General features: G+C 49.6%; 1 protein-coding gene across 1 annotated transcript in view; it reads left to right on the forward strand.

Annotated features, from left to right (window-relative positions):
• GEMIN5 (gem nuclear organelle associated protein 5) overlaps positions 1 to 12,121 on the forward strand; it is a 167,321-nt gene extending 155,200 nt beyond the window's left edge. Inside the window, 3 exon segments of the mRNA XM_075344305.1 lie at positions 7,436 to 7,841; positions 7,919 to 8,009; positions 9,362 to 12,121. Coding sequence (XP_075200420.1) covers positions 7,436 to 7,841; positions 7,919 to 8,009; positions 9,362 to 9,550 — 686 coding nt within the window. The 3' untranslated portion in view covers positions 9,551 to 12,121.
• Positions 12,122 to 12,900: the final 779 nt, after the last annotated feature.

Here is a 12,900-nt window from a genome sequence, read left to right on the forward strand (position 1 = left end):
GCCGCAGCAAGAACCAGCACAGCGCCCGCAGCACACCGCCGCGGCGCAGCACACCGCTGCAGCACAGCACAGCACACCGCTCACAGCAAGAACCAACACAGCGCCCACAGCACAGCCCATAGCACACCGCCAGCAGCAAGAACCAGCACAGCACCTGCAGCACAGCACACAGCGCACCGCCAGCAGCAAGAACCAGCACAGCGCCCACAGCATTATTGCCCCTGCCTCCTGTCACCATTCTTCACCACTTCCCAGTAAGTTACATTCGGATTATAAGATGCACTCCTCATTTTCCTCTCGGATTCTTGGGAGGAAAAAGTGCGTTTTATAATCCGACAAATACAGTACATAGGCAAATAAATTATGAAGCACACTATTACCCGTTTCCAGGGTAGGGCTTCTTTTCAGGGGATGTCTTATTTATTTTTTTTCCAAAAACAAAAATTTACATCTATTAAACAAAAGAAAAATCAACATTTATTCAAATATAATCCTTTCGTCACTTTCTGTAACGTCAACAAAACTCTCCAATCAATTTCTTGAGATCCCATTTCTTTTTTCCATGTACAACAATCTACCAGTATTCATAAACAAAAATCCAAAAAGTGCAGATACCAGAAAACATGTAAACTATAAGTCCTATTCATATACATATATATATATATATATATATATATATATTATAGCCTTGGATAAATTATGAACTGTACTGAACTGTAAGGCTATGTGTGCACGTTGCGTACAGTCACTGCAGAATTTTCTGCAGCGATCTGAAGAGCACACGTGCGCTTCAAATCGCTGCAGAAAATGTACGTAGAAAAAAAAAAAAGCCGATTCCATGCGCTCTGCCTGCAGCTCCTGCCATAGACAGAGCAAGGGCTGCCGGCAAAGCGCACGGAAGAAGTGACATGTCACTTCTTGAACGCAGCGCTTCAGGCAGCAGCCGAAGCGCTGCGCTCTAAGACGCCACGTGCGCACGTCTCCTGCACAATCTCCATAGACTGTGCAGGGGACGCAGAGGACGCATGCAGGACGCATGCAGTTACGCTGCGCTACAAAGCGCAGCGTAACTGCATGAATTACGCACACGTGCGCACATAGCCTAACTAGGGCTTATTTTTGGAGTAGGGCTTATATTTCAAGCTTAGTGGCCAAATCCTGAAAAATGATGCTAGGGCTTACCTTCGGGGATGTGTTATGCTGGTCTTGCTACTTGGGCGCCATCTTGTGGTTACATGTTATATCTACATCTACAGATTATATATATATATATATATATATATATAGATATAGATATCTATATATTAGATATCTGTCTCTCTATATAATATATAATATATATATATATATATATATATATATATATATATATATATATATATATATATAATATATTTCTTCATCGTTCCTATGGGAGACCCAGACCATGGGTGTATAGCTTCTGCCTCCGGAGGACACACAAAGTACTACACTAAAAAGTGTAGCCCCTCCCTCTGAGCATATACACCCCCTGGATAACCAAATATAGCCAGTTCAATGCTTTGTGTTCAGGAGGCACACATCCACACATGCATTCTCATCTGATTTTGATTTTTGGAAAGAGTTTGAAGAAAAGCGGGTCCAAGCCTGGACCCCCGGCATGTCCCTTCTCACCCCATTGTGTCGGCGGTGTTGTTAAGGTTGATTTCAGGGCTGGAGCCTTACATGCCGCGCTCCTTCACCATCCCTCGGGCTCTGGCTTGAAGTGGGAGCCAGCACGGTTCTCCCTGCCTTGCAGGAGACCGGTCTCCATCCGCAGCCCTTTCAGGACCCTGCCGGACGGAGCACTCATCCCTCAGGGACCTGGCCCTGCGTCTCACAAGCTAAGTATTTGAGACGTTATTATCGGGGGTCCCTTGTACTTTATTGTTGGGGAGAGTGTGCTGTGTATCTATTGTGACATTTCCGGCCGGTTCTCTGGTTTTCACCTGAGAACCGCGCCGATGGTGCCTGCTTGACGGCCGCATCGTTAAATTTAGGCCCCGGCTTCGCCTGAGGCCTAGTTTCGTTTTCACTGCCCCTGCATGCCAATCATGCAGAGGAACAGTGCGGCTCCGCCCAGCGGCCGTTCGGCACAGGGGAGGGTCACTCCTCTCTGAGGTAATATTCCCTCCCCTGTATATCTCCTTGGCCCTCCGGATCCCGCTCTTAGAGTAGGCCCCGCCCCCTCTCCTCGCTCCGGCGCCATTTTATCAGCGTTCTTATGCATGTCTGCATAAACCACATTGTGACAGCGATCGGCGCTGGCCATCTCCCTGGGGGTCCGGGCTGTGGGATCTGGAGGGCACAGAGATGTCCCAATGTCTAACGGTCTGGCAAGCCACAACCTCCGGTTGTGGACCTGCTTATATACGCTGCGTATATACTCTGCTGGGGGTCATTCTGGCTCAGAGCCCCCACTTCTGCAGCATGTCTCACACGAGGAGCAAGGCTGTACTTAATATGCACTGCATGTAGGCTCGTACTGCCTGTACTGAGCACATAACCACATTATGATGCCTGCTCTAACATGGTGGTGCCTCAGCCTGGAGGCTCATCCCCAGTGGTCCCTCCGGCTGCTCCGGTGGCTGAACCCCCGGCTTGGGTAGAATCCCTCTCTCCAGGGGACAGATGTCCCGGACACTGCTGAGCATGCATCAGCCCCCTTCTCAGGGCGCTTCTGCTGCTACGGCTCGCTCAGCAAAGCTCACAGAGGATTCTTCATCTGGCTCAGACCCCGTCCTCCTAAAATGGAGACGCAGGGTCCCCCCTTCCTTCCTCGTCCCGCGGCTGATTCACGAGCTGACTCGCAGGACAAGGAGGATGTCTTTACTGGGGGCTCGGACGCTACCTCCATGTACCCCATTGATCTGTCCGAAAGTGACGCAGATGCTAGTGATTTGATTGCGTCCATTAATTTTGTACTGGACCTCAATTCGCCTGTATCAGGGGAGCACCCCTCTCTGGCAGAAAAGCATCAGTATACCTTGCCTAAGAGAACAAGGAGTGTGTTCCTTAACCACTCCAGTTTTCAGGCCGCTGTGACCAAGCCCAGAGCCTGTCCTGACAGACGCTTCCCAAAGCGTGGTTCTGATGACCGTTTTCCGTTTCCACCAGAGGTGGTCAAGGAGTAGGCTCATTCACCAAAGGAGACCCTCCGGTGTCTAGACTCTCAGCCCGGAAAGTTGTATCAGTGGCTGATGGCAACTCTCTTAAGGATTCCACTGACCGCCATCTGTATATGAGGCGGCAGGGGCCTCGTTCTCCCCATCTTTTGCAGCAGTGTGGGTTTTCAAAGCCATCTCTGCTTCTCTAGAGGAGATGCATTCCCTCACCAGGGACTCTATGCCCGAGATGGTTGCCTTAACTTCCAGGCTTCAGCCTTTTCATCCTATGCCATGTCTGCCATGCTGGAGGCTCCGCACTGCGGTGGCTTCGGCCAATTCTCTCGCTATCCACAGGATCTTGTGGCTTCGAGAGTGGAAGGCAGACGCTTCTTCAAAGAAGTACCTTGCTGGGCTCCCATTTGCTGGGCCCAGGCTGTTCGGTGAACAACTGGATGAAATTATTAAGGAGGCTACTGGCGGGAAGAGTACTTCCATGCCACAAACCAAATCCAGGAACCAGGGCAGGAACCAGTCGAGGTTTCGTTCCTTTCGTTCCTCCAACTGGTCGTTCTCTAAGCCCTCGGCCTCGTCCACTAACTCAGCCAAGGACCAAAAACCAACTGGCGCACGAAGCCGCGTCCTCAGAAGACCGCAGGAGCTGCTGCCACTAAGGCAGCCTCCTCTTGACTATCTGGCCGCGCCAGCAACGTCCTTGGTCGGTGGCAGGCTCTCCCGCTTGGCGACATGTGGTTTCAACACGTCTCCGATCAGTGGGTGCGGGATAGCATCTCCCACGGCTACAGGATAGAATTCTATCCAGCCTGCCAAACAGATTTTTTCTGTCAACTCCCCCCTGCTTCAAGGCCGCCGCCTTCTCTCAGGCCGTGGCATCCTTGCAGGCCAACGGAGTAATTGTACCGGTTCCCGCCTGGGAACGGTTCACAGGTTTCTACTCAAATCTCTTCCTAGTCCCCTAAAGGGACGGTTCCTTCCGGCCCATCCTGGATCTCAGGCTTCTCAACAAGCATGTTCAGGTGCGGCATTTTCGCTTGGAGTCTCTGCGCTCAGTCATTGCCTCAATGACCCAAGGAGATTCCTTGCATCCTCGACATCAGAGATGTCTATCTGCATGTGCCAATTGCAGTTTCACACCAGCGTTGGCTACGTTTTGCAATCAGAGAGGAACATTTCCGATTCGTGGCTCTTCCCTTCGGGTTAGCCACGGCCCCTCGAGTATTCATCAGGGTCATGGCAGCTGTGGTTGCGGTTCTGCACCTCCAAGGGTTGGCATCCCTTTTCCTGGACGGCCTTCTAGTCAAGGCTTCATCCTGTGCAGACCGTCAGCGGAGTGCTTCGCTCACTCTCGCCACTCTAGTCCAATTCGGGTGGCTTGTCTTTTTCCCAAGTCCACTCTGACTCCGACCTAGGGATGCAGTTCGAGACTCTGCCGGCACTTGTGAAGCTGCCCTTAGTCAAACAGCAGTCCCTTCACTAGCGGTGCGCTCCTTGCTGAGGCCCCGTTGTCATTCCATCAGGCACCTAATGCAGGTGCTGGGTCAGATGGTGGCGTCAATGGAAGCGGTTCCCTTGCCCAGTTCCATCTGCGTCCTCTGCAGTTGGACATTCTCCGCTGTTGGGACAAGCGGACTTCCTCCTTGCACAGGTTAGTGGCTCTGTCGCCACAGACCAGGGGCTCCCTTCAGTGGTGGCTTCGGCCCCTCTCTCTTCAGGGACGCTCCTTCCTGGCCCCGTCCTGGGTGATCCTCACCACGGATGCCAGTCTATCCGGCTGGGGAGCAGTATATCTCCTCCACAGAGCGCAGGGCACTTGGACTCCGTCCGAATCAGCCCTCTCGATCAATGTGCTGGAAATCAGAGCTGTGCGTCTAGCTCTCTTGGCCTTTCACCAAGTTGGCGGGCAAGCACATTCGAGTCCAGTCAGACAACGCCACAGCGGTTGCCTACATCAACCACCAGGGCGTGACACTCAGCCGCCTGGCAGCGTTGGAGGTTCAACGCATCCTTCAGTGGACGGAGGATTCCAGGTCCACCACATCCGCAATCCACAACCCAGGCGTGGAAAACTGGGAGGCAGATTATCTCAGCCGTCAAACCGTGGACAGCGGCGAGTGGGCTCTGCATCCGACAGTGTTTCGGTCAATCTGCCGCACTTGGGGCACTCCGGAAGTGGATCTTCGCTCCCACGATCCTCAGGCCTTTGCAGCAGACGCGCTGGTTCAAGATTGGTCCCAGTTTCGTCTGTCTTACATGTTTCCCCCTCTAGCTCTTGCCCAGAGTCCTGCGCAAGATCAGAATGGAGGGCCGTCGGGTCATTCTCATTGCTCCAGACTGGCCCTAGCGAGCTTGGTACCCTGACCTGCTCCATCTGTCCGCTGAGGTGCTGTAGCATCTCCCGGACCGTCCAGACCTTCTCTCACAAGGTCAGTCTTTCCGCCAGAATTCTGCGGCTCCAGATTGACGGCGTGGCTCTTGAGTCCTGGATCTTGACGACTTCTGGTATTCCTCCTGAAGTCATCTCCACTATGACTCGGGCTCGGAAGTATTCCTTGGCCAAAATCTATCGCAGGACCTGGAGAATTTTCCTGTCCTGGTGTCACCCTTCCGGCCATGCTTCTTGGCCTTCTTCCTTGCCGACCCTCCTTGTCCCTTCTACAGTCCGGTCTGCAGCTAGGACTATCCCTCAAGGGACAGGTCTCGGCTCGCCAAGTGTTGTTCCAGCGGCGTATTGCCCGGCTGGCTCAGGTGCGCTCCTTCATACAGGGCGCATCTCACATCACGCCGCCTTACCGGCGGTCTTTGGATCCCTGGGACCTTAATCTGGTCCTCACGGCTTCCAGAAACCCCCCTTTGAGCCTCTTAGGGAGGTTTCTTTGTATCGTCTTTCACAGAAAGTGGTCTTTCTAGTGGCCATAACTTCCCTCGGGAGAGTCTCTGATTTGGCTGCACTCTCTTCGGAGTCACCTTTTTTGGTTTTTCATCAAAACAAGGTGGTTCTCCGTCCGACTCCGGACTTCCTCCCTAAGGTGGTTTCTCCTTCCACCTTAACCAGGACATTTCCCTGCCTTCCTTTTGTCCGGCTTCTGTTCATCGCTTTGAAAAAGCGTTGCATACTCTGGATCTGGTGCGGGCGCTCCGGATCTATGTGTCTCGCACCGCTGTTCTTAGGCGGTGCACCTCTCTTTTTGTGCTGACCACAGGTCGGCGTAAGGGCCTCTCGGCTTCTAAGCCGACCCTAGCTCGTTGGATTGGGTCGGCCATTTCCGATGCCTACCAGTGTACTCGAGTGCCTCCCCCGCCGGGGATCAAGGCACACTCGACCAGAGCTGTCGGTGCCTCTTCGGTTTCAGGCACCAGGCTACGGCTTAGCAGGTCTGTCAGACTGCCACTTGGACTAGTCTGCATGCCTTTTCGAAGCGCTACCAAGTGCATGCTCATGCTTCGGCAGATGCGAGCTTGGGCAGACGCACCCTTCAGGCGGCTGTCGCCCATTTGCGAAGTTAGGTTTCGCCTACTTCTCAGTTTTCTGTTTATTCCCACCCATGGACTGCTTTGAGATGTCCCATGGTCTGGCTCTCCCATAGGAACGATGAAGAAAAAGAGAATTTTGTTACTTACCATAAATTCTTTTTCTTATAGTTCCGTAATGGGAGACCCAGCACCCTCCCTGTTGCCTGTTGGCAGTTTCTTGTTCCGCGTGTTATCACCGGCTGTTGTTGTAGACAGAGGCTCCGGTTGTTCCGGTTCTTGCTCTATTTCTACTTGTGGGTGGCTACTCTCCTTCAGCTTTTGCACTAAACTGGCTAGATCTGGTTCTCCAGGGGGTGTATAAGCTCAGAGGGAGGAGCTACACTTTTTAGTGTAGTACTTTGTGTGTCCTCCGGAGGCAGAAGCTATACACCCATGGTCTGGGTCTCCCATTACGGAACTATAAGAAAAAGAATTTACGGTAAGTAAACAAAATTCTCTTTTTTTTTTTTTTATCATTTATTTGCCTTTACACTTATTATTGGGCTTTAAACGCTCTGTGTTTTGCATTTTTGGATGGATTGCCCTCCATACTCATCCTTTTGGTTCCTGATTTTTTTTCTGTACATACATAGCTGTCAGTCAGACGTTTCTACCTTCCTCGCGCTGTACACATGCACGCTCTGCTCAGACGAGTGTGCATGTGTCCCCCTAGCCTTTCGTCACGATCAGCATAGTCTTTGCAGGGTTTCCACACTTTCTGTAGCTGTTCTCTTTAAATGACCATGTCTCAAGACATGAAATCTGTTTTCCTTTGTGCTCAGGTTGCACTGAGCTTAGAGGGAATCTCAGCCCAGAGGATAAGGAAGGCGTGGCGGCGTGTGACAGCGTGCAGGCGTTCCTCGCTTACATCAAGCTGTACGAAACCTGGTGGAATCAGTCAGAAGTGAAGATGGAGGTGTCTTCTGGAGAAGATGCGGATCTCGCCGCCCCAGGGGAGGAAGATTCTCCAGAAATCCTGTGTGACTTTGGGGTGCTGCTGTCCGACCTCCATGTCGGCTTCCAGAATGCTCAGCGGGAGATTGCGGACGTTCAGCAGGCGCTCCGCCAGATGATCCAGCAGCATCAGAGGAACCGGCAGGTCCAGGATAATTCTCTAGAACTAGACCAAGACTCGGACTCCAACCCATCATCATCAACAGAGAAGGGTCCTGACAGCCAGAGCCAGACGTGAGTATACCACGAGACCCCCGGTATTACTGTCTCCATCAGCTCCGATGTTAATTGTCAATATGGTGTTTTCACAGTTCTAACCCAAATCCGGTCTCCCTGACGGAGCTGATGAAGAAGCTTTCCACCGCAAACCACAAACTGGCTGAATTCCCAGAATACTTAAAGGTAAGAGGGGCAGAACCTGGAGCAGATCAGTATTAAAGCACACCAATCACCAGGATTTTCCTATATAACCTAAAGCCAGAGCTATACTGGCACTATCATGCTGATTCTATACATTCCTTTAGTGGTCAGTTCAGATGTATAGGTTTTGAAACACAAGGAAGTAAAGTTTGTAAAATGAGCAGCTTTTTGATTGGCAGCAGCTGATAGCTGGGGGGGTATTCATAGTGATTCCTTCCCCCCCTGTCTGTCGTTCCTCCCCTGTTATTTATGCTAATTCTATTATAGAATCATTTTACTAAATGGCTAGAAGGACCTGTGCTGATGTCATACCCATGTGACCAGAAGGGGCGGGTCCTCAGGCAACAGAAAACTAATGTTGCTTACTGGTATCAGCTATGTTGGCTGAGGCCCCGCCCCTTCTGGTCACATGGGTATGACATCAGCACAGGTCCTTCTAGTCACTTAGTAAAACAATTCTATAATGGATTTAACATAAATAACGGGGAGGACAGACAGGCAGGGGAGCTGACAACTAAAGGTATGTATAGAATCAACCTGATAGAGCTAGTATAGCACTGGCTTTAACTTATATAGGTAAATCCTGGTGAATAGTGCGCTTTAAAAAGGTTCTTATAATGGGTCATCAATATCAGATCCTTGGGAGTCCGATACCCGACACCCGGCACCCACAGATCAGCTTATTTCAGCTCTGGCGGTGACAAACAACACAGCTCCAGATACTGTATCCGAAAACTGCACCTCCGCTCCCATTCACTTCATTAGGAGCTGATCTGCAGAACCTGGTAACGGCCACCACACAGTATGTGGTGCTGTGCTGTGTTGGCACCAGCCACCACTAGGACCTGATTGGTGCAGGTGCGAAGCGATAGGTCATTAATATCAACCACTCTAATAAATTTGACTTAATAGGGTTGTCCATAAATTCACAGTAGGGGGTGGGGATTGATCAGCAGCTGGAGCTGACCTTTCATTGTTGCACCCACCACAGCGGCGCCCCCCACTGATGTGTCTCTGCCTGGTACTGCGGCTAAATCCACACTCACTTGAGTGGCTGCAGTACACTTGTGGGGGTTCTTCTGAGCGTGTCGGACCCCCACAATTGCACCATAATTGATCTTAATAAATCATGGAAAACTCCTATCCAATGGCCACGTTTTAGGTTAAGTATGGGGTGCCATGTTTGCCCCCTCCCAAGTAATATAAGGGTATCTGTGAGTCGGGGGGGTGAAATAAAGTGAGTTTTGTGTTGTATTCTATAGCCCCCCATACTAGGTCTCCGCAGTGTTACACCCATCCCCCCGATCACCGCTCCTGTCCTTATATTCCCTCAGGTGCTGCCGTTCCCCGATGTCCTGGAGAGCTGCCTCGTCATCCTTCACCTTCCATCTTCTCGGCTGACCCCTGATGTCCACGGACAGGCGATGAGTCTCCTGCAGCAGTACGGCCCTGGCTCCCCGGACCACCAGAAAGTAGCCAGCAAATTTGTATCATCATTACAAGGGCCGCAGCCTAGAGACTAAGCTTAGGACTTGGCTTATTACTGCTCCCAGGCCTGCAATAACCAGTGCACTAGTGCCGGCATCCATCAGCTGCCTTTGCTTCTCCTAGAAGCTGCGTACTATAGTCATCCATCCGCTCTGTGTATATAGACGCTGGGATACGGACGATGCTCCCAGCACTGAAATATTGGTCTAACTGAGGCCTTAGGATGCATGGAATATTCTACACTATAGCTTTAAGAGCCACTCCATCTAACAGCAGCGATGCCGTTCAATGCCAAGGATCCCTCCGTCTCCTATTTTGTGTGTATGGACCAGCAGTAATTTAATGTACATTTATGCTACATATTGCACCTTTTCCTGGTTTTATGGACTTTTTTTTTTTCCTTAAATACATGTATTTTTGGCTAAGAATAATTTTTGCAATTGGGTTTCATTACAAATGTTGCACCGTTTGCCTTCTCAAGCCTTCGTGATGCATTTTTGTTTTTTTTGTCTTGCTGAGTTAACTGAGAATCTGTCAGTGAACTCGTTCTGACGGGAGAGCACCTCTCACTTGAATTACGGCCACGTGAAAACTGAACTGAGAGAAGTACCGAAGAAGGAAGATAAGCATTAGGGCGCAGTCATACGAGGATCAGATTGCAATGCTCGGACTGGCCACCGGCTCTCATGACCCGTGCCTGACAGGTCAGGAGAGCCACCTGCCAGTCCGAGCATTGCAATTCCATCCTCTGACAAGTTTTATGGCTGCGACCTTTTAAACACTCCCATCAGAAAAAAAAAAAGCTCGCTGATGGTTTTTCAGTTAACTCACTGTGTCACCAGCAATAAACAGTGCAGCACAAAGGCTATAGAAGACAGACAGAGGAAAAAAAAATGCCTCCGAAGGTGTCCATATCCTTTAAAAATGTCCTCCCGTTTTGTGTTTGCAGTTCCTATGCAGAACAATGGATCTTGTGTATTCTGATACTACAGTCATATTACCTTCCATTTGCCCCCTACTTCTTGCCGATGGGGGATTGGTAAGAAGTAGGGCACAGATGGGAGTAGGATTGATCGGCACGCAGATACTTGCAGGCTCCATATTTAATTTTTGTTGCACCGGAGGAGTAAGAGAAAAGTAGTCACAAAGATGGAACATCCCTTTAACAGTGTTACATGAGATTAGACATAAGGATCTGCTCTATTTATATAGGAAAAGGCATAGTGGGAGTCTCTGTCCGTCCGTGCACTGTCAGGTATTGCGCCTTCAGTGTATGGGTAAAGTTTATCTATATGTCCCTATTCACCAGACTGAGGCCAAAAAAGAGTGTCTTTTTGACCTCTATCAGGCCAGGTTGGTGTTTGATTTCTCATATGAGAGAAATCTGCTTCTTTCTCCTCCTGGACTGATCTTTCATCCTCAATTCATAGATAAAGTCTGTATTCCTCCTCCTATTACTGAGATTGGAGGTGACAGTTAGTGCCCATGAGATTCTATGGAGGAGGGAGGAGCTAGAGGCCGACAGACATCACTGAGATTGGAGGTGACAGTTAGTGCCCATGAGATTCTATGGAGGAGGGAGGAGCTAGAGGCCGACACAGACATCACTGAGATTGGAGGTGACAGTTAGTGCCCATGAGATTCTATGGAGGAGGGAGGAGCTAGAGGCCGACACAGACATCACTGAGATTGGAGGTGACAGTTAGTGCTCATGAGATTCTATGGAGGAGGAAGGAGCTATGAAATGATAGTTACCGTTCTCCATAGAACTTTATGAGCACCAACTGTCATCTCCTATCTCCATAATGGGAAGTTCTGTATTCCCTGCACTTAATGTATCTAGCTCAATAATGGGGTCCCTGAAGCGCTCACCACTATCGATGGGGATGTGGTCAGAATTCCCATTGATTTATATAGTAATTCCAACCATCTCTTTACTGAAAGCAGCTCATGATGGTCTCCAGCACAGATCTCGATGACGGGACCTGACTCTATTACACATTTATAGCCTATATGACTTTGTTTTGCTATGTAGCATAATGTAGGGGATGAGAGTCTGATTCCAGGGATGGCAGTTTCCTGTAGTTTCAATGCAATCAGTGTTTTATCAGCAGGAGATTATCAGTGCAGGACTAGGTGTCACGTGCACAGGTAGTCCAGCTAATCTGTGTAACCTTGCCCCCACCACTGCAGCTTGCCAACAATGTAGAGTGTACACAGGAAGCTGCCAATCAGTGGTGTGGGCGGGGTTATACACAGCTCAGCATTCAGAACTCTGCTACATCTACAGCACAGAAAACAGAGATTCTATCAGAACTGCACCAAACAGTCAAGTAAGTGATACATTGCTGGAATCAGGGTCTCAGCCCCTACATGATGCTGCTCTCAGATTATATAGCAAAAACCTGCTGACAGATTCCCTTTAAGAAGCCCTGCATCCAAATAAACTGCGCTACTCTAGTTGACAGGTTGAGTCTGGTATTTCAGCTCTGCTGCATTCACTTAAACTGCTCTGAGCTATAATACTAAACACTGCCCTATACACCAGATTCGTTCTGTTTTTATTAAAGGGAATCAGTCGCCAGGTTTTTGCTCCCCGATCTGAGAACAGCATAATGTAGAGACAGAGACCCTGATTCCAGCGATGTGTCACTTACTGAGCTGTTTGCTGTAATTTTCATAGAACCAGTGTTTTCTCTGCTACAGATCTAGCAGTTATACAGAGCTCATGAATATGCTGGACTATCTGGCAGCACACTAAGTAGTCCTATAATGATAATATCCTGCTGATTAAACTGATTATCAAAACTACACTAAGCAGCCCAGTAAGTGACATATCGCTGGAATCAGGGTCTCTGCCCCTACATTATGCTGCTCTCAGATTAGGTGGAAGAAATCTAGTGACAGATTCTCTTTTTGAACTCTCCGTAGCCATTCTGCTCTGAGTGATTCCATAATATAAAACGTTAATGCACTGCAGTTCCAGGGCTGCCTCTCTGCCGCTGCGCCTGTTTTTTTTTTCTTATTACAGGCTGCAGCGTTACGACTATAGCGCGCATGCACCGATGTATTCTCTGTGCTTAGCGGACTTGTGCCGACTATATACAAGACTGGATTTAGGGAATTTTCTCAGCAAAAAGTGACTGCCCTCGCTGTGTACGGGCAGTAATGGGCAGAGGTGCACAGCAACCACAGATAGCGGAGAATCCTTTGCTGCATAAATTGTCATTTACAAGAATATTAATGGCTTTGTAAATGCCCACAGCATTGGGTATACAATGTGTATGTCGCCACCCCTGATCATGGGTCATGTATGGTATCGCTGCACTAATGGGCAGAAGTCGTGCTGACACTGTTCTTTTACTAATCCCAAACATTATATACA

The sequence above is a fragment of the Anomaloglossus baeobatrachus genome, chromosome 4 (genome assembly GCF_048569485.1).
Source record: "Anomaloglossus baeobatrachus isolate aAnoBae1 chromosome 4, aAnoBae1.hap1, whole genome shotgun sequence".
Lineage (NCBI taxonomy): Eukaryota > Metazoa > Chordata > Amphibia > Anura > Aromobatidae > Anomaloglossus > Anomaloglossus baeobatrachus.